Below are 22,477 nucleotides of genomic sequence, written 5' to 3' on the forward strand. Positions count from 1 at the left end.
ATGCGAGTGGATTCAGTTACTACCAAAATTAGTGACAAGAGTATAAGATTTTCTTATACTTCAATTCATATATAGGTCCACGCCTGTGGAGTAACGGTTAGCACGTCTAGCCGCGAAATCAGGTGGCCCGGGTTCGATTCCCGGTTGCGACAAGTTACCCGGTTGGGGTTTTCCCTCAATCCAATATAAGCAAATGCTGGGTAACTTACGGTGTTGGACCCCGGACTCATTTCACCGGCATTATCACCTTCATCTCATTCAGACGCCAAATAACCAAAGCTGTTGATAAAGCGTAGTAAAATAACCTACTAAAAAAAATCAATTCATATAGGAATATGCCTCGAGTCTTCACAGTAGGGTATATCTCCCTAACCAGTTTTATTTTGGATATTCTATTTAGTCTTGTGTCACTCGTTCGCTCTGAAAGTTGAAACTAGTAGTTAGGACAGAGATATACAGGGACATCATTTTATTTTTACTAACATTTCTAATATTAACCTGGCTATACCTTTGGATTAACGATTGAGAACCGGAAATACCGTTTGCTACCCTCTTCTACGGCTGGATTTCGATGATACTGGCGTAAAATACAAACAAATCACGTTACTAGGTACAGGAGGGAAGAAAAGTAGTTTACCCATTGACGTAAACTAGGAAATATCGCGATTTTGAGTTTGATAATTTTAATTAGGTTTTTGTTTAATCAAAATACAGTACGGTACAGTATTAACACTTAGTGTTTTTACTCACAAACTGAGCTATGCATTCGGACGTATTCATTATGCAGTGTATATTATACCGTCTACAGCACATTAGCGTACACTATAGAGAATGAAGTTAAATTGAAAAATAATCATAATATAGATATTTGAACACATTTTTGAAAATGTTAGCGTTCATTTCGATACAGGTTTCAGTTCTTTTGTGTATATTATCGCACTATAGTCTATTGTATCTAATTCCAATTACCAGTTTCGTCCTTCGTATCGGTAACTCATGTTGAAATAATTCTGTACCTTCTCTATAAAAGAGTACCTTACGTACTGTAAATTTAATCTTTGCTTCTGCCTGATCCGAAAAGATAAAATTACTCAGACATGCTATCTACTGTCCATCCAAGTGGTTTTGTCGCAGGGCCGTAGAAAAGGGGGGGGGGGAAATCACGTGACAGTTAATTACTTAACGAGGCCCTTTTACATAAGTTATTTTAAACAGTTATAATATTACGTAGACGTCCAATTCCTAACAGAAATTAATGTTCTCAGAAAATAGCTAAGACAGCCTAGCCACTAGCCTTTACAGAGGGGAAAGAGAAGCGGGTGGGGGAAACCGGGATGCGACGTAGGCAAATGGACGACAGTACATGTGCAAAAATGATTCAATAGTGAAAGCTCTTTCGTCACTGGAAAACGTGAACATATTTCTGGAACGTACTGTTCACTATGACTGTAAGGCTACTGTGACTGTATATGCGGTCTTGGTTCTATGTGAAGGACGGTTGAACTTCATTAGTGGAGGGGGTAGGAGTGAAGTAGATTAAAAAACTCAGGTACAATAAAAATTGAAGTAAAAATAAAATGATGTCCCTGTATAAGAAATAAGGCCCGAACGACCTTCGAGTTCTTCGCATGCTACCTGGCTGCAGTATGTACTGTAGTACATGCTATACAAATAGGAGCGACCGGAAAACAAGGATGAACCAAATTAACACTATGAAATCCAGATCCAATAATTCTTTATAGGCTACTTTGGATTTCTGTGAAAGACTTTTAATGTGTCTGTAATCGAGCTAGCTGGAAAACAGTGGTTAGGCTTATATTTTATTGTTTTTTATACAGACTATTACACTCTTACTACGTCATACTACTTTTGACCAATAAAACGGTACGAAAGGACGTATTTCAACCAATCATGGCTGCTTATCGCATAGATTTATCGCGTCCCTAGCATTTGTTTAATTTTATCGCGTCCCTAGCATTTGTTTAATTTTATCGCGTCCATAGCATTTGTTTGTTTGTTTGCCAACATTTGAAACTGCGCTGATCTGGACGTCAAAAAAAAATATATATATATATATATATATATATATATATATATATATATATATATATATATATATGCCCTATATATAAAATTACAAACCACTCCAGTCGATGCACAGCAGTTTCAAATATGACTCGCATTGGCATTCAAGAACAAGAATTAATAAAAATCACTGATCACACCTATGCATCTTCTGAAATCCGATTTACAAATAAATGAAGAGCACCATTCGGAAATCCTGAATAAGTTGAATACACCATGTAGGCCTAAGTCAACGAGTTCCACTTCTATTAAGCACACGTCCAATATAACATCAATTAAACCACCAACCACATTCAAATTTGAAAATTGTACATTCAATAATCATTCTTTTTAAAATTATTCATTCGGAAATTCTGAATAACTTGAATACACCATGTAGGCCTAAATCAACGAGTTCCACTTCTATTACGCACACGTCCAATATAACATCAATTGAACTACCAACCACATTCAAATTTGAAAATTGTACATTCAATAATCATTCCTTTTAAATTATTCATTCGGAAATTCTGGATAAGTTGAATACACCATGTAGGCCTAAATCAACGAGTTCCACTTCTATTACGCACATGTCCAATATAACATCAATTGAACCACCAACCACATTCAAATTTGAGAACTGTACATTCAATAATTATTCCTTTTAAAATTATTCATGTTTATTTTTTATGTCATCGTCGTTAATTAAAACTTTTGTTACACTTGTGTACAGTATAAGTTATTAGTTAGGTTATGTTATAGCTTCTGCTATATGATATTACAAATAGTCACGTATCAGAGATTGTTTAATATTAAGATTTATTGAAAATCATCTGTCAAGTGACGTTGATTACTGGGATTCGGATAATTAAGAGGAATGTTGCATTTTAATAAATATGAAACTGAATCAACAAACCTTCTTGACTAGTAACATTGTCATCGTGTATAATAGATCGAGAACTTCTCGACGAGAAGGCATTGCTCACTAATGCCATCTGGCATGCATCTAGCGTAATATTTGTAATGTTGAGATGGTACAATAATACATTTGAAGACAGTTCTATTTTCGTAAGTAAATTAATATTTTATTGTATTGGAGTACTTCGTTACTTCTAATCTTTATACACTTTCTTCTAATCGTGTAATAGTCAATTAAATCCCACTCGAGTTTTGATTTTCTCTAGATAAATCAAAACGTCTAGTGAGATTACTGTTGATAAACATTTCTGTTTTGTAAACAAAATTATTCTAAATATTATGCATTTTTTTTTTCGAAAATTCATTGATTTCAGAACTGTCCCGACATTGAATAACAGCTTAATTGAAATTTACAGAGATTTCGTAACACAGTGTCACGCCCTAAAAGTTACTCAAAATGTAAGAAAAATTATCCATATTAAAGCGCAAGATATTATGACTTTTACGTCTAGTGGTTTGAGACACTTTATTTTTAGTATTTTAAATAATGCTTTTTCCTGTTCTGTCGCCATTTTACTACAGACAATCAACAGCGCCAATGCGGCCGAGCATGACAAGTAACAGCGCCAATAATAATAATAATAATAATAATAATAATAATAATAATAATAATAATAATAATAATAATAATAATAATAATAATTTTTATTACCATTGAATAAAAAACTTCACTATAGCCATTGTCAAATGTTACAATCTTACTGCAATACATTTCATAGATATACAAAAGAAAAATTTAATTATAAAAACAATGTAGATATTTATCAAATTACATAATATAAAGTTAAAAGTACTATATTTACTAGATAAAAGACAGTATCAAGTACTAGTTGTCATATGTTTAATAACTAATTAAGAATACTACAAACAGAGGCTAATAGTAAACTATAAAAAAATGCAACATAAGGTAGTGCAATTTGCTCTGTTCATTAATACATTGAAATTTAAATGTAAATTGATTTACCACTAGGTTTCATTTAAAATCTCATTATTAAAAAAAAATAAGAAACAACAACCATAACTTTTAAAACTTTTAAAACTGCATTGTTTAAAAATGTATGTCAATTTCAAAGAACTCATTTATTGAGTAAAGTGGGTTTTTAATTAACCAACTGTACCATTTTGTTTTATAAATTTGAACAAGAAGAAGTTGAATGTTTATAGGGAGCTTATTAAATAATTTTATTCTAATCAATTTATAGTATTTTTTTGTCACACTAAGCCTACAAAGTGGATAATCTAATAATTGCCTATTCCTCGTTGTATGATTGTGTACCTCACTTCTCATATTAAAATCTTGCAAATGTTCTTTCATAAACACTAGAACATCATATATGTACAGATGTATGACGGTCTGAATACCTGTCTGTATGAACAGAGGTCTACAGTGTGTTCTAATTTTTGAAGCTGTCTGTATTCTAATAACTTTCTTTTGCGGCCGTGATTGGAACTTCTACCCAGACTGTTCAAAATTTAAACTTTCGTCTGTCCAGGAACGTTGTAATTGTGTTTCTATCTTTTGTAGTTTGGAAGAAATAAATATTTTAAATCTGCTCCTTCTTTTTGAATAGCCCTGTATAACATAAAGCTCACATTACCTGTCGCGAAGTGAAGCTTACATGGATATATTTAAAGGGGAAGATAACGTTTCCTGCTCATCCTGAAATGTGAACGAACTGCAAAGCAGAATACATCAAGAAAACTAAATGTAAATAACACAGCACTCGTTTGTAAAACAGTCATGCAGTTATTGCGGGAGCAGTAAGTAAAGTCGTGTCCTGGAGTTTATAGTCCGGCACTTTCTGCACGCGCCTGGAAAATTTTTATGAGGTGAAGATGAGATGGCTTGAATGAGTTTTGGAACAAGTGCTACGTGCTTCAAAGCTCTCAACTTCAGCATCATAAGAACGGAATTTAGCTTACCAAAGATTAAACACAAAAACTTAATTTACAGGTCATCGACATCGTGTTGCAACAACATAAACAAGAGTAGAGTTTCTAAGAGTTCAGACAATACATTAGAAGCGTTCATTTTTGAGTCCCGTTATTTTATTACAGCATAACCTCTAAACGTTGTATTAAAAAAAGTTAAACCACATGCCTCTCTTGTCTATCCTGTTTCAAATTTTCTAAGAAGTCTAAAACTTGACTAGATAATAGTACATTATGCAACGAGCCTATAATGGTAGTAATTAAGACGCGAGTATGTTTATGAAACGAGCACAAGGGAGTTTCATAATTTTCATACGAGCGTCTTAATTACCATTATAGGCAAGTTTCATAGGACTTTTTATGCTCGAAAATATTTCTAACTTATAAGTATTCATATTATTCTTATCTGACTGGGGAGCGGAACTGACCTTGTGCAATATCTCGTAAATTGTGAGATGTGCGCAGACGCGAAAGTATTGATTTTTTTCCGAGAAGCAAATGTCATTGACCTTGATATAATCTAGAGAGTAAAATGAACATTAATCTTGATATAACCTCGTAATTGATTTAGACATTGAAAAACGAGATGACAAATTGAATTTATTTCAATATTATTTACAATTATTATAGTAAAAGAACTTAACCTTCTGCGACAATATTGGATTTCCAGCCTCCGTGACGTTTCGCAGTTGTCTTTCGATTGCATATCCGAGAATAATCGATACTTGCGCTTTCATATTGCTTTCTGACTGGTTGAAAACCTGAACTTTAATGAATAGGTGTAATTTAATGAGGTCCATTAAAGGGCTGTTACCAGGTTTATAATTACTACATTTCGGCATGGTCGAGCATAAAATATATTATAAAAGACCACAAACATATATTCTAACTAGAAAATAGCTTATTGTGAGAGAAATTAAGCATTCTAAATTTGTAAAAATTATAATCCACAAAAATCAAAAGAAATATAAACACTTAGTACTAGAAATGACACAAAAATGGTGATATTTCCAACAGCAAATTTAGATAACACGGAAAGGACAAAATTTATGTTCTTCCTACCACAAAGACTTGTGAAAACAATATACAGTCTGATCCGTTTGGGAAGATATAAAATAAAATGACTATAAAATTATTAATTGGGATGTTGTTTTTTTAGTTGGTTATTTAACGACGCTGTATCAACTACTAGGTTATTTAGCGTCGATGAGATTGGTGATAGCGAGATGGTATAGAATTCATTTCGGTTCCAATGTGATACTGAAGCACGGGAGTTTTGTATCATCATTGTTTGCCGCATAAGAAACAAAAGAATATACTCAGCAACGACTGAATAAACAAAATACCGTTTACTGCACAACAACGATCAAAATGTGTCTTTCATGTCAGTGGGTGAGTGAATACCCTTAATGCAATCATATGAGGACGTGAAAATCCACGTCGTATACGAACTGGAACGGGCTAGTCCTAAAGTTAATGTTTGGTGCGCGGTAAGTCGCTAAAATCTGTATGGGCCGTTTATCTTCGCAGAGGAAACAGTTCAATCAGGACCTTACCCGGACATGTTGAAAAGCTTTTTCGAATCAAACTGTAACGGGAAAACAACATGGGTATCGTGTTCCAACAGGATGGTGCACCACCTCATTGGGCAACAGACGTCCGTGATTATCTGGATGACACATTTGGTAACAACTGATGTGGCCGAGAAGGGCAATTATGTGGCCTCCAAATTCCCCAGACTTGACACCAACCGATTTCTCTCTCTGGAGTTACGTGAAGAATGATGCTTATGCATGGCGAGCCAGGGATATTCATGATCTCAGAGCAAAGATTTTCTCAGCTTTTGAGAAAGTGACGCCTGAGATGTTAGACCACACATGGGAATTAGCCTCAAGATATGAACTGTGTTGTATTCGCAATGGTGGACACCAGAGGTCTGCATCGGACGTTTTCGCTTGAGCGCCAAGTAGTTCATAGCATAATCCGATAGGTAGCGCACATGCATGATGGGTAAAATTGTCGCGAGCGATAAATCCTCGAACGGTATAAGCCGAGCGTTAGACATTCGTTCTTGTTACAGTGATGAACTGTGTAGTAACATCATAGATGTTTATCATTTCAAAACTTGGCAGTGTTTAACTAACCTCTCCATAGTACAACTACAAAATTTGCTTTAAAGTGTAATATAAATGTTGTAGGTAAATGTCCCCTCCCCCCAAACACACAGGAGTGATTTTGTTTTTGCCACATCTGATAGATGTTATTGGATGTAAATGTAATTATTATAAACGGAGAACACAATCACGATAATGTAAGAACCGTATCAAGTTTTCTAGTAATAATAATAATAATAATAATAATAATAATAATAATAATAATAATAATGATAATAATAATAATAATCTCTAATAATTATTGTATTAATCTTAGCGTCTGTAACAGTTGTGCAGCATGATTATTCGTTTTATTATATTTTCTGTGACGTTATCTCTGTACTAATATTGTTATAAATCTAGGCTACTGCTATATCAATAATATTTTGTAAAACGTTTCTACATTGTCGCAGTATATAGGCGGAACATTATGTATGGACCTATCATATTATATATGTGGTAAGTCAAACAGTGAATAACTATTAATTAGAAATAATAACTGTATATCGAAGTTTTTCATACTATTTTATTTATAACTTTATGTTCCTGTTTTGGTACGTTCCATTGACTGTTCCATTAAACGTTTGCCATAAACGCAGAAAATAAAGCCTTATTTTTACCATGTGAGCAAAACATATGTGTATCTTATCTGTCGCCTTCCATACAAGATAACACATGTCGGTGAGATGACTTGTACTGTGCTTCTATTTATTACGACCATATCATGACCGATCTTATTTCACTCGAGGGTGCGATACTCGACCGAGTTCAAGCAAGCGATTTAACTCCAATGCAGCACTGTGGTGGACACGTTGAGGAATAGTTTGGACAAAACTCACATTCTTCTAGAATGCATGTACAAATTATTTAACAATAAAATATAGCAACATTTCTCACTGTATCACGTTTTTATTTTATGTATTCCTAAACGGATCATCCTGTATTATTATATTACAGTCTTCTAATAATGTTATGATTTCTTCAATTTCTATTGATATATTATTATTATTATTATTATTATTATTATTATTATTATTATTATTATTATTATTTACGAGTACCTATAAATAGGGAATTAAATAAAACACGTACAAATTAATTTAAATCAGAAAGAATTCCTCCAGTTGTAGAGATGTAAACACATGTCCCTTATATTTTAGTTAATCCTGTGTTTTATTATGCATTAAACTTTAGTCTTTCCGACAACCCGATCGCTGACTCTCGCTTTATGTGAATGCATATAGTTATTTAAAATGCAACAGCGCGCCAAGTATCAAAGGGCCGAATAGTTACAGAGAAGCTGAGGGAAACGAAGTAGATACTGCAACAGAATGCAAATTGTCCTCATCACTGACTACAAATGAGGTTCAAGATTATGTATACACGTAGCTCATTTGGTGTTTCTTCATCAAAGAAGTGGAATTTATAAGCTTCCTAGATTTTGTGATATTTTTATAGAACAAATATCTGCAAGGCTGGTTTCCTCCAAGTACATTATGACTTCCATTTCCATTGCCACCTTCATATCATTTCATACCGTTAATGTCTGCACTTTCAGAGAAAATGAATCATAAAATACTTCATTATTAAATTTTATGCTCGACCATGCCGAAATGTAGTAATTATACACCTGGTAGCAGTCCTTTAATGCATGTCATTAAAGTACACCTACTCATTAAAGTACAGGTCTTCAGCCAATCACAAGTCAGCTTTGTACCGTTATATGGATCATTCTCGGATATGCAATCGACAGACAATTAGCGAAAAGTCACGGAGGCTGGAAATCCAATACTGTCGCAGAAGGTTATGTTCTGTTACTATAATAATTAGCGTTAATTGTAAATAATATTCAAATAAATTAAATTTATCATCTCGTTTTTCAATTCTAAATCAATTTCCAGGTTATATCAGACTAATGTTCATTCTTATTCTGTGCCAAGGTCAATGACATTCGGCCTCGGAAAAAATCAATACTTTCGCGTCTGCGCACATCTCGCAATTCAGGTCAGTTCGCACATAACCATAACAAGACCTAATTTTCAATACTTTCAAGTTAGAAATATGGTCGAGCATAAAAAGTCGTATGAAGCTTGCCTATAATGGTAATTAAGACGCTCGTATGAAAATTATGAAACTCGCTTGCGCTCGTTTCATAAACAATCATACTTGCGTCTTAGTTACTACTATTATAGGCTCGTTGCATAATGTACTATTATATTTCACAGTATTTGTTGTCGGTTTCTTTATCAAAATCAGCAGTAATACTTGTTTCTACATTGCTACATTAATTTTGAACAGACAACAATTAATAATTTCATTACTTCTTCTATGATGACGTCATTTGTGTGTCCGATATTTTAATTTTGAGCACCAGTCTTTGTTAATTGACGAGATTCTAAGAGGTGACAATATTTTATTTTCATATCTTTATATTTTAATGTAGACCTAAATCTCTATTGCCTTTACTTATTTATAATGACAAACGGATAATATCTTACAATACAGGATGTTCATATGAAACCTTTACAACTTCAGATGCAAATGACAAATTTTTAAGACACGATACCTGGATGCGGTTTTCTGCATGTTAATCAGAAACTGTCAAAGTTTTATGTGAATTTTGTAGGATTGCTAAAATGCGGTTTTTGGTTGCAGGTGTGAATTTTGGTTAAATCTGAAATCTGACAGTGAAGGTGATGTGGACACCTCAGGAGATGGCACAATGTGTATCCTGGTTTATCGAGACTCGGTCAGTAAGCCCTAGTAGCAATGTCGTCAGGGAATTGAATTTGCTGCGTTCCACTGTACACAAAGTCCTTCACAAGAATCTGAGGCTGTACGCATACAAAGTTCAGCTAGTGCAAGCTCTTTAGCTAGATGATCGTCCACGCCGCACAGCATTGTTGACATGCTGGCTAGAATTGACGCCGAGGAAGGATTCCTTTGGACAAATGCACCTTGCACACGTTCAATGGCCTCCACAATTGCTCTTTGCTCCGCCCACTGGCCTTTTGCAGGAACACACTCCCAGTCTCTATAAATTTTCGGTGCCCTTCCCAGATTGTTGGCCATGATGGCGGTTCTCTTCCATATTGGGTCCGGACGTGATTTTGTACTGTGTATCTGATCGTGTCTCGATAAACCAGGGTACACATTGTGCCATCTCCTGAGGTGTTCACATTTCCTTCACTGTCAGATTTCAGATTTCACCAAAATTCACACCTGCAACCAGAAAACTCATTTCAACAATCCAACAAAATTCCCATAAAAACTTTGATAGTTTCTGATTACCATACAGAAAACCGCATCCAGATATCGTGTCTCAATAATGTGTTATTTACTTCTGAAGTTGTAAAGGTTTCACGTGGACGCTCTGTATAATTCAGGTATAAATCGTATTTTCTTTAAACAACCTCGTAATATTTTATCCTCGAGAATGAGCATGTTATTGTCCATATTTAATTTTCATTTTCAAGCATTATCTTGTTAATGACTTCAGATAATATACAAGATTATTTAAAAGTCAAGGAAGATTTCAAAGTCCTCTAACTTTTCTAAAAAATAATAATACATTTTTGTTCATAAATGAATGCGGTATATACAGGTTTAAATTAAATATATTTCAAAACATTCAGATATAGTAGTCATCTTTCTTCTGCATAATTAGCAGCCTTCCTTCTAGGGAATTAAAATCTTACGGAACGTCTTTAGTTTTTAGAAGCTCTCACAATAAAGCCAAATTGTAGCGTCAATACATCAATCAACTTAGAGTTCTGAACCTACTCAGTACACTGGAACAATCTCTATTATATTTACAGTATATTAACAGTGGATAAAGTCAATTCGCATAGGAAAACCATTATTTTCTGGTACAAATTTTGAAAATAATTAGCAAAAAACATTGACTCACTATGTGAAAATGGAATGATTCTACCTTACTTTGAAACAAACTTATAGATTTTCCTTATCTTTCTTAATAACAGGGACATAATTGAATCAGATTTTTTTAAAAACCCCTTTAGTCACGAAATACAAAGTTTTGGGGGAACACAAAAACTGTTTAAAAGAAATGCAGGAGTTAAGAATTTGAATGTTTAAACGAGAAATGTTGGTAAAAATATAAGGAATATTTCTGCATACAAAAGAATATTTTTAAATAGAATATGACTCAATATTCATGTTTGAAAATTGTATGACGTGTGGGGTTTCTCAAAATCTGGTAAAGATTTAACAAAATAATCTCTTTATTTCATGAAGTAATTGAAAATTTAGTTAAAAAATAATACGAATTTGACTCTCAAAACCAGTACAGTATTTAGAAGCTGACTTCATAATTTCTGCTTCATGTGAAGAAATTTTACTCTAACCTGTATGAAATGTCTCTAAGGACATAAATAATAAAGTTCTGCGTGAAATAATCTAATACAATAAAGGTCCATTGACAATGAAAATTAAACATAACGTAACATAAACACAGAAGTTTGCGCCCAGGCTACCAAGTGGGATCATTCACAATAATTCACATAAGCATTGACATAAACATTACCGTAAGACGTTAACATGAAAGTTTGCAAACTCCAAACTTTCATGCTTAAGCTTACGTGATTTGCAAACAGAACACAATCGTGGAGAGCTGAAGTATACGACAGAACAGCGAAGAAGGATTATAAAGAATGGACACTGAGCGAATTTTCCTGTGTTTCGTTTCTCTGTGCGCCGGCGTTTAGTTCCACTTTCAAGCGCTAGAGGTTAGTGTAATCGAGCATACGCTAAGATAATAACTGAGTATAGACTTGAGACACGGGATCCAAACATCGCCTACCTTATTGCATAATCCAGTAACGCTTTGCCTCAAATAAATTCAAGTTAACAGCTTTTCCTTATTTCTTAGTGACCAACTAGTTGTAATAATATTTTTTTATATTTCAGATATAATAAATTTTATTATAAAATAATATAATACATTATAAAATTAAGTATCAAATTCGTTTAATATTTGTATATAATATAATATAGTTATATGGTTTTACTTCTCACAAGAGTTTTGTTTTTCCATTTTCAGCGCTATCAAATCATTACATATTTTAATTGTTGATGGGGTCAACGTCTCAACTCTCATTATAAAGGAACTCTAGAGTCTAGACATTACAGTTAATGGCGGATTTATTATTTTATGGATCCAATTTATTTTATTTGAGTACATAATGTACCTAGATGTATTAATTATATGTGTTATATTTTCGCTGTGCCGACTGCTAGCCGGTGTGACGTCAGCGCCAACTCCTGGGAGAAAGCAGAATCTGACGCTCTAGCTGGCTTGAAGGTCATTGGAATCAGTCCGGCTACATCAAAGGTACCGACGCGAAGTGTCCGTACTTATGAGGAAATGGCGTGGTTGTTATGTTTCCATGGTTACCAAGTATGTTTACTGTTATGTTTATGTTCCCATCGTGAATGATCTTGATTTTACCGTAACGGTTATATTCTTAAGTTAACGCTTACTTTATGTTTAATTTTCATTGTGAATGAGACTTAATACATTACACGAAAAAGAACAACATTATTCTAACACATCCAAAATTCAGCCACAAAATATTTAATTTACCGAACACAACAGTTTAGGCTATAGTTTTGTTGATTCTGTGTCAGCCTTGTCACTGACTTATGGGGCTTCTCCACGAAACCTAATTTTCAAGCGCAAATGTCACAATAGAAATAGCGTTTGACTTGTGGTATCTTTATACAAAATGGTATATCTATCTCTATAGAACAGGAATTAGCAATAAACTCAATTTTGTTAAAATTTGACTAATGGGATTTCTAAAAAAAGATTCAGTTATGATTGAAACGCAATGCTCACCTTTAAAACACGGCATATATAAATACGCATGGAGCTCTACACAGTTTCCTGTTCAATGAATCTGTAATTCTCATGCAATCCCACAATTACAGATCATATACATGAGGTGTTTGCTAGAAGAAATAATTAATTTTCGCTGTAATCATACGAGTCAACGTGTTGGAAGACAAGCGACCAGGACATGAACCATGGACCAACGATCAACACAGTGTATATAAGATTTCGAACAGTTCTCCTGGTCGTTACAGCTGCGTTTTGAGTTGAGTTGCGTCTTACGTCCTTTAGAAAGTGTAACAGTTCGAAAAATTTTGTGCAAGTTTTTACAGGAACATTTTCTTCGTTTGTTTTACAAGTTTGGTGGAAATAATCTCGTAGGATAAATGTCTGACCAGGATAACAACTTCGACGATGAGGTAAGTGAAGATTATTGGCGTTACATTTTATATAATGTAAGTGTGCATGCCTCAAGTATCTTGTTACATTCTAAACGTAATTTTAAAATATTAGAGTTAAGTTTCAGAAGCATGAAATATATCAAAACAGAATAGGTGTGTTCACACTAATAGCACAGTCTAGCATATACAGCCACGAAGCTCAATACGTAGTAAATATGCATCCATAGTTAGTTGCTAACCACTAGGATCGCTACTATCGCCTCATTACAGACAATGCGAAATAGTACCGGCACAGTCTATTGTTCCTAGTACCCTCACAACTCAAGCTTCGCGACTGTATGTACTAGACTGTGATAATAGTTCTGTGACCGGGAGGAAAAAGGTCTTAAGTAAAAATTTTATACTTTTCAGGAGAGCAGTAGAAAGACTGAAATTGGTGTCAATTATAGAGTTTTTCTAATTAAGAGGCTTTTCCTGGATATTATTTGTTTATATTTCTTCTAAAATAGGTAATGTTGCTCATTTAACGACTTACTTGATTATTTCCAAAATTAGCCGCATTTAAGCCCTTTTAAGACTAGAATCCAAACTGAGTAGAAGGGACTATTTAAACATAAGATCTTTTTCATGTCAAAATAAATGAGAAATGAACATTATTAGGAATGAAAAATGGGTCTTAAACAATTATAGGACTGTTTACCCTGGTGCTTAAAGTTTTAAAAGAAAGGACATCAGTATGTGATAAAATGGCTAAAATACAAGTTAGACCTTTTTAATAGGGAAGCATGGTAAGTAAACATGTGATGTTGTAAGGAATAAAGTATTAAATATTCTTAAGTCCTTTATTCTGTGTGTGCTCGATTCAAAAAGTACTTAGGACATTTGGCAACGCTCTATAAATCCAGTCAGGTGTCTTATTTGACTTTAGCCGTTTTACCAGATTGTAGAGAATTGTTTCCGCTTTCAGAATATATAAAAATCTCATTTTCACAAAAAATTGACTTAAGACCTTTTTCCTCCGGCCACAGAGTTTATTACTCAATTGTGAAGTATGCTATATAATAGGGCTTGTATGTCACAAGACGAAACTAATTTAGGTCCTCATTTATTACATCATATTGCATTATAAGTTGGCGCAGGACGAGAAAATAAGTGCAATATTACCGAATTGAAGAGGTGGATTTTCAAGTGTCCTAAGTCCATTTTAAAAGATTCTAACTTTCTTTATTCACGTTTTAATTTATCCTTTTCGAGCCTATATTTAACAGACTATCCTAAGTCTTGACTTAGTGGTCTGTGTATGTTCTTTTTTTAAATGGATATAAAGGCGTCAAATTTATTTTTCAAATTTTTGTCAATTTTCTCATAACTTTTCATTTGGATTTCGGCCAGTTTGGAATGGACCTCTTCAATTATACTAGCATTTCTTGTTCATTGCGAGATTTCTATTTCGAATTATTTTATCGTGATCTGCTCATTTATCGACTAGCTTTCAGTCTCTGTTTCTGTAACTATTGTATCAATGACCGTCCTGAAAAATGTGATGTATTTAACTTTGACTGATTTTGTGGAATTATAGAGAATATTCAACAACTAAATGAGATATTTTGAGAGTGTAATATGACGTTACTCAAAGTCAGAGAAATTTTAAAATAATTTTGACTACGTTAAAATATAGTGTACAGTAATGGCAAAACTTGCTTTAATGTGTTCTTTGTATCACATGTAGGGGAAGGTGTTGTACCTTGGGCCAGTTGTACCTTGGGTCATTCATCATTTCTCTGCCATATGTGTTTTTAAAAATGAAATATTACAATCAAGTTACATATTTGTACACAAGAGTCCTCTCACAAAGCTTCGTGATCTTCAGATACAGTGGTTTGCTTTCTTTGTGAAGAAATTTGTTTTTCATCTCAGAAAGTATTTTATTTGTAGTGTGTTTTTAATTTTTTTTACGGGGTTGTGTTATAATTCAAGACATTTCCAATAATAAGGTAAGATCTTTGCTTCTTTCTTGTGCGAATGGTATATTAGGTTATTGTTAGAATATAACCTAACTTTTGAAACATGATGTTCAGTTCACAATGAGCAGTAGTTGTACCTCGGTCCACTTGAAGCGCTGTAGCTTGGGTCGACCCAAGGTACAACATTAAACTGATGATGCGCAGAAGTGTACAAATAATTATAAATTATTAGTTATAATTTAATACTAACGGACACAACAGAAACTTGTTGGAGTCAGGAAGTCCAATTTCTGAAAAAACTTCCTGACTCCAAGTTTGTTATGGCGAAAGATGATGAATATAGTGTGCCTTTAAGTGACATAGTCATGAAGCTACCACCTCTCTACCAACAAGATTCATCTAAGAGACAAACTTCCCAACTACAACTCGCAGTTGATTTCAGTAGTTATGATGTTAAGTAGATCGATTTTGTGTTTGTTATCTGCTTAAAATGCATTATTGCATGGACATGTTGCAAAGGAATTGTATCTTTAATTTGTTTTCTATTATATTCCAGAAGTTTCGTGATTTTTAGATATGTAGCCTACACTTTGCATTCATATTTAAGTTTATCCACAATTTGTATTCTTGTTTCTTTTCTTGTAGGCTAAATTTATAATGTGACCCAAGGTACAACCTCATGTTGTACCTTGGTCCATTATACTTGTATACATTTAATTGAATATAAAAATTATCAGAGTAATTAAATTCGTAAATAAAGATTACCAATGATATCTCAAAGAGTAGCTTCATCTTATTTTATAATTTGGACAACCTAATAATCATAATATGGTAAAAATAGAAACTAAATGCAAAAATGACCCAAGGTACAACACCTTCCCCTAATAGTTGCGATAAGTTCTACATTGGACAGACAGCCAGATTATTCCAAACACGATACAAAGAACACAATAAAGCAATAACCAGAGGACACAATACATCTACATACGCCGAACACATAACCAATGCTAACCATACATACAATAACATAAATATGGACATGGAAATCCTACACATACAACCCAAGAACCAAAAACTCAACACACTAGAAAAATACGAAATATACAAACACACTAAAACACACCCCGATCAAATTCTCAACACACAGATCAATTTAAAGTACACACACTATTCGACTCCATTCTTCAACACCTTTCAACAATCAAATACACCCACATAACAGACAGAGAAGTTCGAGATGACGCCGTGATCTAGTAGGCTCTGAGGATGGTGCGTGAAGCACTGAAACAGCTGTAAGCCGCACAAATCTTACATAATTAACACGAGTAAGTCCACTAGTTCATCAATTAAGCCGATTTATAATTGTCCCAATTTTTAAAGATTAAATGATTTTTAATTAAATATATATTTAATTTATTCCTAATAGATGATAGAAGTATGTAAAGTATGACACATGCTTTTGATAAATTTCTAATTATGTTTTTGAGGAAAAAATTTACCCTTTTAATTGCTAATTTCTTAATTTTTTAAAAAAAACTTATCACATCTTCAATACATGGTGATTTGAATACTTTCAAAAGCAGAAGATAAGCATGTGTTAGTTTACTTCATTGAGACTGGAGAAAAACTGCATTCATTAGAGCATTTTAAATGATACAAAAGGTTTAAAACTGGAAAATCGAGAAAACGAGTATCAAAGTACAGCATGCATATGATATGTACTGTGATATCCTCCCTTCCTATACAGGTCTATCACACACATTTTTCTCCTACATAACAGCGAGAAATATGAACTGAGTGAAAAGTAAAATTAGTTAGAATGAAGAACAAAGTCTGGCAGAATGACAGTTGAATATAAATTTAAAGGGCTGTAGCTCCACGCACGCGTTGTCCTTTAAATTCTTCCTGAGTGACTTTAAATTGTCATAGGGTGAAAATAAGCACAGATATAGAAAACTGAAACATTGTTTTACTTTTTAAGGGTAAAAAACAAAATTTTCATTTTGTATTTTTTTTTTTCGTTATTTTCACCGATCCATGATCTTAATGAGGTACGTGAAATTTTAATTTCTTATGTTCTATGAGCTTGCGGCAAAATATTGTCTGAAATGGGTACAATACATTCTTTATAAATAAATCAAGTACTTTCCTTCAACGTTTCCTGATTGTGTGTCCAATGTTCTAATAGGAAAGACGAGAACACAATGTGACGAAGTCTCAAGATCAGTCGGGCTTTTAGAATGGCACTCTCTTGAAATAGGCTTGTCAGTTTTTACTAAAAGCTTGTAAAAGAAACGCATATACAAGTATAATACTAGACCAAGAATTTAATTATTGACTATTCGAAATAGCAGTCAAGAGACCACTCCGCAGTAAACAATATAGTCCGACTACTATAGCCCAGTTGAAAGAAAGATGGGAACAAACTCAGGCGTAGGGTTGTGCAAAGTTCTATTTCTACTGTGAGGTTTCATTACAGAGTTATGAAAGAAATACTGCCCGTGTCTCACGTCCTAAACCGAGAGCTCCATAGTGCTTATAACCACGCCTCTTAGGTCTGCTCGGACCGGCACGGCAGCTGCAGCGTACGGCACGGCAGCATATTACATGTGCTGAAAACATTATCCTATGCCATTGCAGGGATCTTTACTGGTTATAATACTGGAGACTCTAATCGTGGTTACAGATTTCCTAAAATGTATGTACACACTAGGCCACTCTTCGTTCAGTCTGGACAACTGCTGAATTGTCATATAGCAAAGTATGTCCCAGGGTTCCGTGAGCCCTATATGATTTTCAATTTTGTTTTATACCTTTTTTACTTCGTTATTTAACGACATTGTATCAACTTTTTAACTGGGTTATTTTACGACGCTGTATCAATATCTAGGCTATTTAGCATCTGAATGATATGAAGGTGATAATGTCTGTGAAATGAGTCCGGGGTCCAGCACCGAAAGTTACCCAGCATTTGCTCGTATTGGGTTGAGGGAGAACCCCGGAAAAAAACCTCAACCAGGTAACTTGCCCCGACGGATTCGAACCCGAGCCACCTGGTTTCGCAGCCAGACGCGCTGACCGTTACTCCACAGGTGTGGACTGTATCAACTACTAGGTTATTTTGCATCGATGGGGCTGATAGCGAAATTGTATTTGGCGAAATGAGGACGGGGATTCGCCAAAGATTACCTGACATTCGCCTTACGGTTGGGGAAAACCTCGGAAAAAAATTCAACCAGGTAATGAGCCCAAGCGGGAATCGAATCCGCGCCCGAGCGCAACTCTGGATCGATAGGCAAGCTCCTTAGCCGACTGGACTGCTCCGGTGGCTATTTTATACTTAGTGGATACTATAAAAATATATAAATGTTATGAAAATATGAATCAATAATAATATGAAACCACCGATGATGATGATGATGATAATAATAGTAATAATAATGATAATAATAATAATCCAAGGATATGCGTAATAATAATATTCCAATAATATGCGTAATAACAGTAAGTATAATGAACGTCTAAAACGGAAAATACCCATAATATTTATCACTTTCATCACTGGATTCTCTCAATATGTGTTCACTAAAACAAAATACCGAAAAGACAAAATGCAGAAGTACAGTAAAAATGAGACTACAACTTTTCGCCATAAAACCAGATTGCAGGCTTAAAAAGCAAATACATTCGTCTCACTGAACAGAATTATTGATATACTAGCTTTCACTTGTCTGTTAATTATTAAATACTAATACAATATTACAAGAATTCCGCAGTTACACTTTAGATTAAAAGGGGTTTTGCGTTGAAAAAAGTTTGAGAAAAACTGCCATAGAAAAAAGATTTTCGGATGAGTACACATGACAACCGTAATCGCGATTAGGTCGATAATCTCGAGTAGAGACTGTAGTCTACCACTGGTATTAGTGTTTAATTACAGGAATTGATGAGAAGGACATAATTTGTTTTGTGAGGGGATAACCTATACATTCGCTTGTCCATGGCTGATCTTGCTCCATAGAAATCCTGAAAAGTCTGATGTGTTGAACGTAGGGTAGTAGGCACATGCGGTACCCAGGACCTCCCACACTCCCCCTCTGCGTCTCGCCTCATAAAGAAATAGCCCAGGAAGTGAGACACGGGCAGTATATGTCATCCCTCAGAAAATAATGATTATTTAGGCTACTATTTATATTATCAAGTAAGTAAAATTCTCACTCAGAGAAATTTAAGTAAATATTTCGTAGTAAATTTTACGTACTCCCTGAGTTCGTAAACAAAATCTTCTCTATATCATTACTTCGTAACTATGTCTCAACTAAGTTGCAGTTTAAATAATTTCTTAACCTCTAGTTTCACGGAGAAATTCCATGTTAACGGCGTTTTGGTTACTACGGAGCACACACAAATAATTCACATTCCTGTGCTAGCAACAAAGTGAAAACACTGAATATCGGAAATGCCGTAGTCATAGTTCTGCTACTGCAGCCATATTGAGTAATGGAATTTGCATACATGAAAATTCCTGCTTGTCAAAGGTTAGAAAAATATACGGCACCTGGATTAGCTATTAGACCGATGAATTGACTATCCTGACAACGGTCGTTCGAAAAATCCAACGAATTTTTACTAGAATTTACTGAATACACTGTAACTTTTTATTGTTTTCATACAGTCACCTTTCTCTTTCTAAACGAACCAATTTTACACTGCTTCATCGATATAGGATAAAGCCAATGTCTACCTACTCAGATATAACACGTTGGGCAAGTCTCCTGTAATCGGCAAGCCTCATGTTTAGGTACAGTAAAAATCGATCGTAAGGAAATGGATATTTACTCGTAATTAATTATTTAAGAGTTGATAATGCATCATAAAAAGTGAATCTGATACAAAGTTAAAACAAATTAAATTTATTTCCTAGAATATATCTATCTATAAAATACAATAATAAATAAATAGCCTACATACATAAATAAAGTAAATAAACAAAATAAATAAATAAATAAATAATAGTACCTTATGCAACGAGCCTATAATGGTAGTAATTAAGACGCGAGTGTGTTTATGAAACGAGCGCTTGCGCTCGTTACATAATTTTCATACGAGCGTCTTAATTACCATCATAGGCAAGTTTCATACGACTTTTTATGCTCGACCATATTTCTAACTTGAAATTATTCAGAAGTACTCATTTTATTCGTATCTAACTGAAGAGCGGAAGTGACCTCGTGCATAGCTCGTAAATTGTGAGATGTGCGCAGACGCGAAAGTATTGATTTTTTTTTTTCGAGGAACAATAATGTCATTGACCTTGATGTAAAACTAGAGAATAACATGAACTAATTTTGATATAACCTGGAAATTGATTTAGAATTGAAAAACGAGATGACAAACTGAATTTATTTGAATATTATTTACAATTAACGCTAATTATTATAGTAACAGAACATAACCTTCTGCGACAGTATTGGATTTCCAGCCTCCGTGACGTTTCGCTAGTTGTCTTTCGATTGCATAACCGAGAATAATCTATACTTGCGCGTTCATATTGCTACAATGGTGTTTTCTGATTGGTGGAACACCTAAACTTTAATGAATAGCTGTACTTTAATAAGGTCCATTAAAGTGCTACTACCAGGTGTATAATTACTACATTCCGGCATGGTCGAGCATAATAGTACATTATGCAACGAGCCTATAATGATAGTAATTAAGAATCGAGTATGGATATTTATGAAACGAGCGCAAGAGAGTTTCATAATTTTCATACGAGCTTCTTAATTACCATTATAGGCGAGTTTCATACGACTTTTTATGCTTGACAATATTTCTAACTTGAAATTACCGGTATTCAGATGTATACATTTTATTTGTAACTGACAAGATCGGAAGTGACCTTGTTCTAGGTCGTGAATTGTGAGATGTGCGCAAACGCGAAAGTATTGATTTTTTTCCGAGGAACAATAATGTCATTGACCTTGACGTAGTCCCGTTAAACTTGATAATATTATAATATTATAACCTTTATTATTGAATTCAACATTGAAAAACGAGATGACAAATTGAATTTATTTGAATATTATTTACAATTAATGCTAATTATTATAGTAACAGAACATAACCTTCTGCGACAGTATTGGATTTCCAGCCTCCGTGACTTTTCGCTAATTCTCTTTCGATTGCATATCCGAGAATAATCGATACTTGCGGTTTTATAACGGTAGAAAGCTGACCTGTCATTGGCTGAAAAGTTGTAACCTGAGTCGTCATTGGCTGAAAGACCTGACCTTTAATGAGTAGGCGTACTTTAATGACATACATTAAAGGTCTGCTACCAGGTGTATAATTACTACATTTCGGCATGGTCGAGCATAAATATATATATTACATTAAATTCTCCAGCAATATCCTTAATCATATTTTCTGTTTTCAAAGTGTTGAATAATATTTACTTTGTGAGAAATACTCAGACGTGAACGTGTCTGTAACATGATGCCTTACCGGCATACGGGGGCTTGTATTCTCGTCACAACAGACCACGTTGTACTGTTTTGCAGTTTTCTTTACACTCAAAGGCATTCTACTAATCGGGGGAGCAGTGCATACCTAATAAAAAAGAATAAAATGTAAAAACGATAAATACGTTTAATTTCACACCCCTTTTGAGTTCGCTCTTTACTTCCAATTCTGTCTGTCTTGCACAGAGTAGAGCAGAATGTGTTTACATATTTTAAATTGAGTTGCAACGGAGAAAAAAGAACACATGCTCTTATCAAGCACACTAGCTACCAGACTGTTTACTGGAGTTTTATCTAGCAGCAATGGTACGTTGGTCAGTACAACTTGATGTAGCAACAGTAGAGATTTTTATAAAGTCGAAATTGGTAAGAACACAATCAAGCCTCAAAAAAAAAAAATTTGATATGCATAATAGTCGTAATTCAAATCCGCATAATTCAAAGTGGAAAAATTTCCAGTTTCGTGCAGAATATCGTGTTCAAAACACACTTGTCATTGGGGTACCAAATAATCGCGAACGAGTGTTAAAAGCATTTTCGCAAAGCTGTAGACCACCATGAAGGTGTCATTCTGTGACACAAAATGTCTCTTGGAGATTACTGTAGGGAG

General features: G+C 34.1%; 1 protein-coding gene across 2 annotated transcripts in view; it reads left to right on the plus strand.

The window, feature by feature from the left end:
- Dpp10 (Dipeptidyl peptidase 10) overlaps positions 1 to 22,477 on the plus strand; it is a 589,638-nt gene that overhangs the window by 42,497 nt on the left and 524,664 nt on the right. For both annotated transcript variants that reach the window (XM_069820006.1, XM_069820007.1), the window contains exon 2: positions 13,080 to 13,400. In XM_069820006.1, coding sequence (XP_069676107.1) covers positions 13,368 to 13,400 — 33 coding nt within the window. In that variant the 5' untranslated portion in view covers positions 13,080 to 13,367. The remainder of the gene's footprint in view (positions 1 to 13,079; positions 13,401 to 22,477) is intronic.

Source organism: Periplaneta americana, chromosome 3, assembly GCF_040183065.1.
Source record: "Periplaneta americana isolate PAMFEO1 chromosome 3, P.americana_PAMFEO1_priV1, whole genome shotgun sequence".
Classification (NCBI taxonomy): Eukaryota; Metazoa; Arthropoda; class Insecta; order Blattodea; family Blattidae; genus Periplaneta; species Periplaneta americana.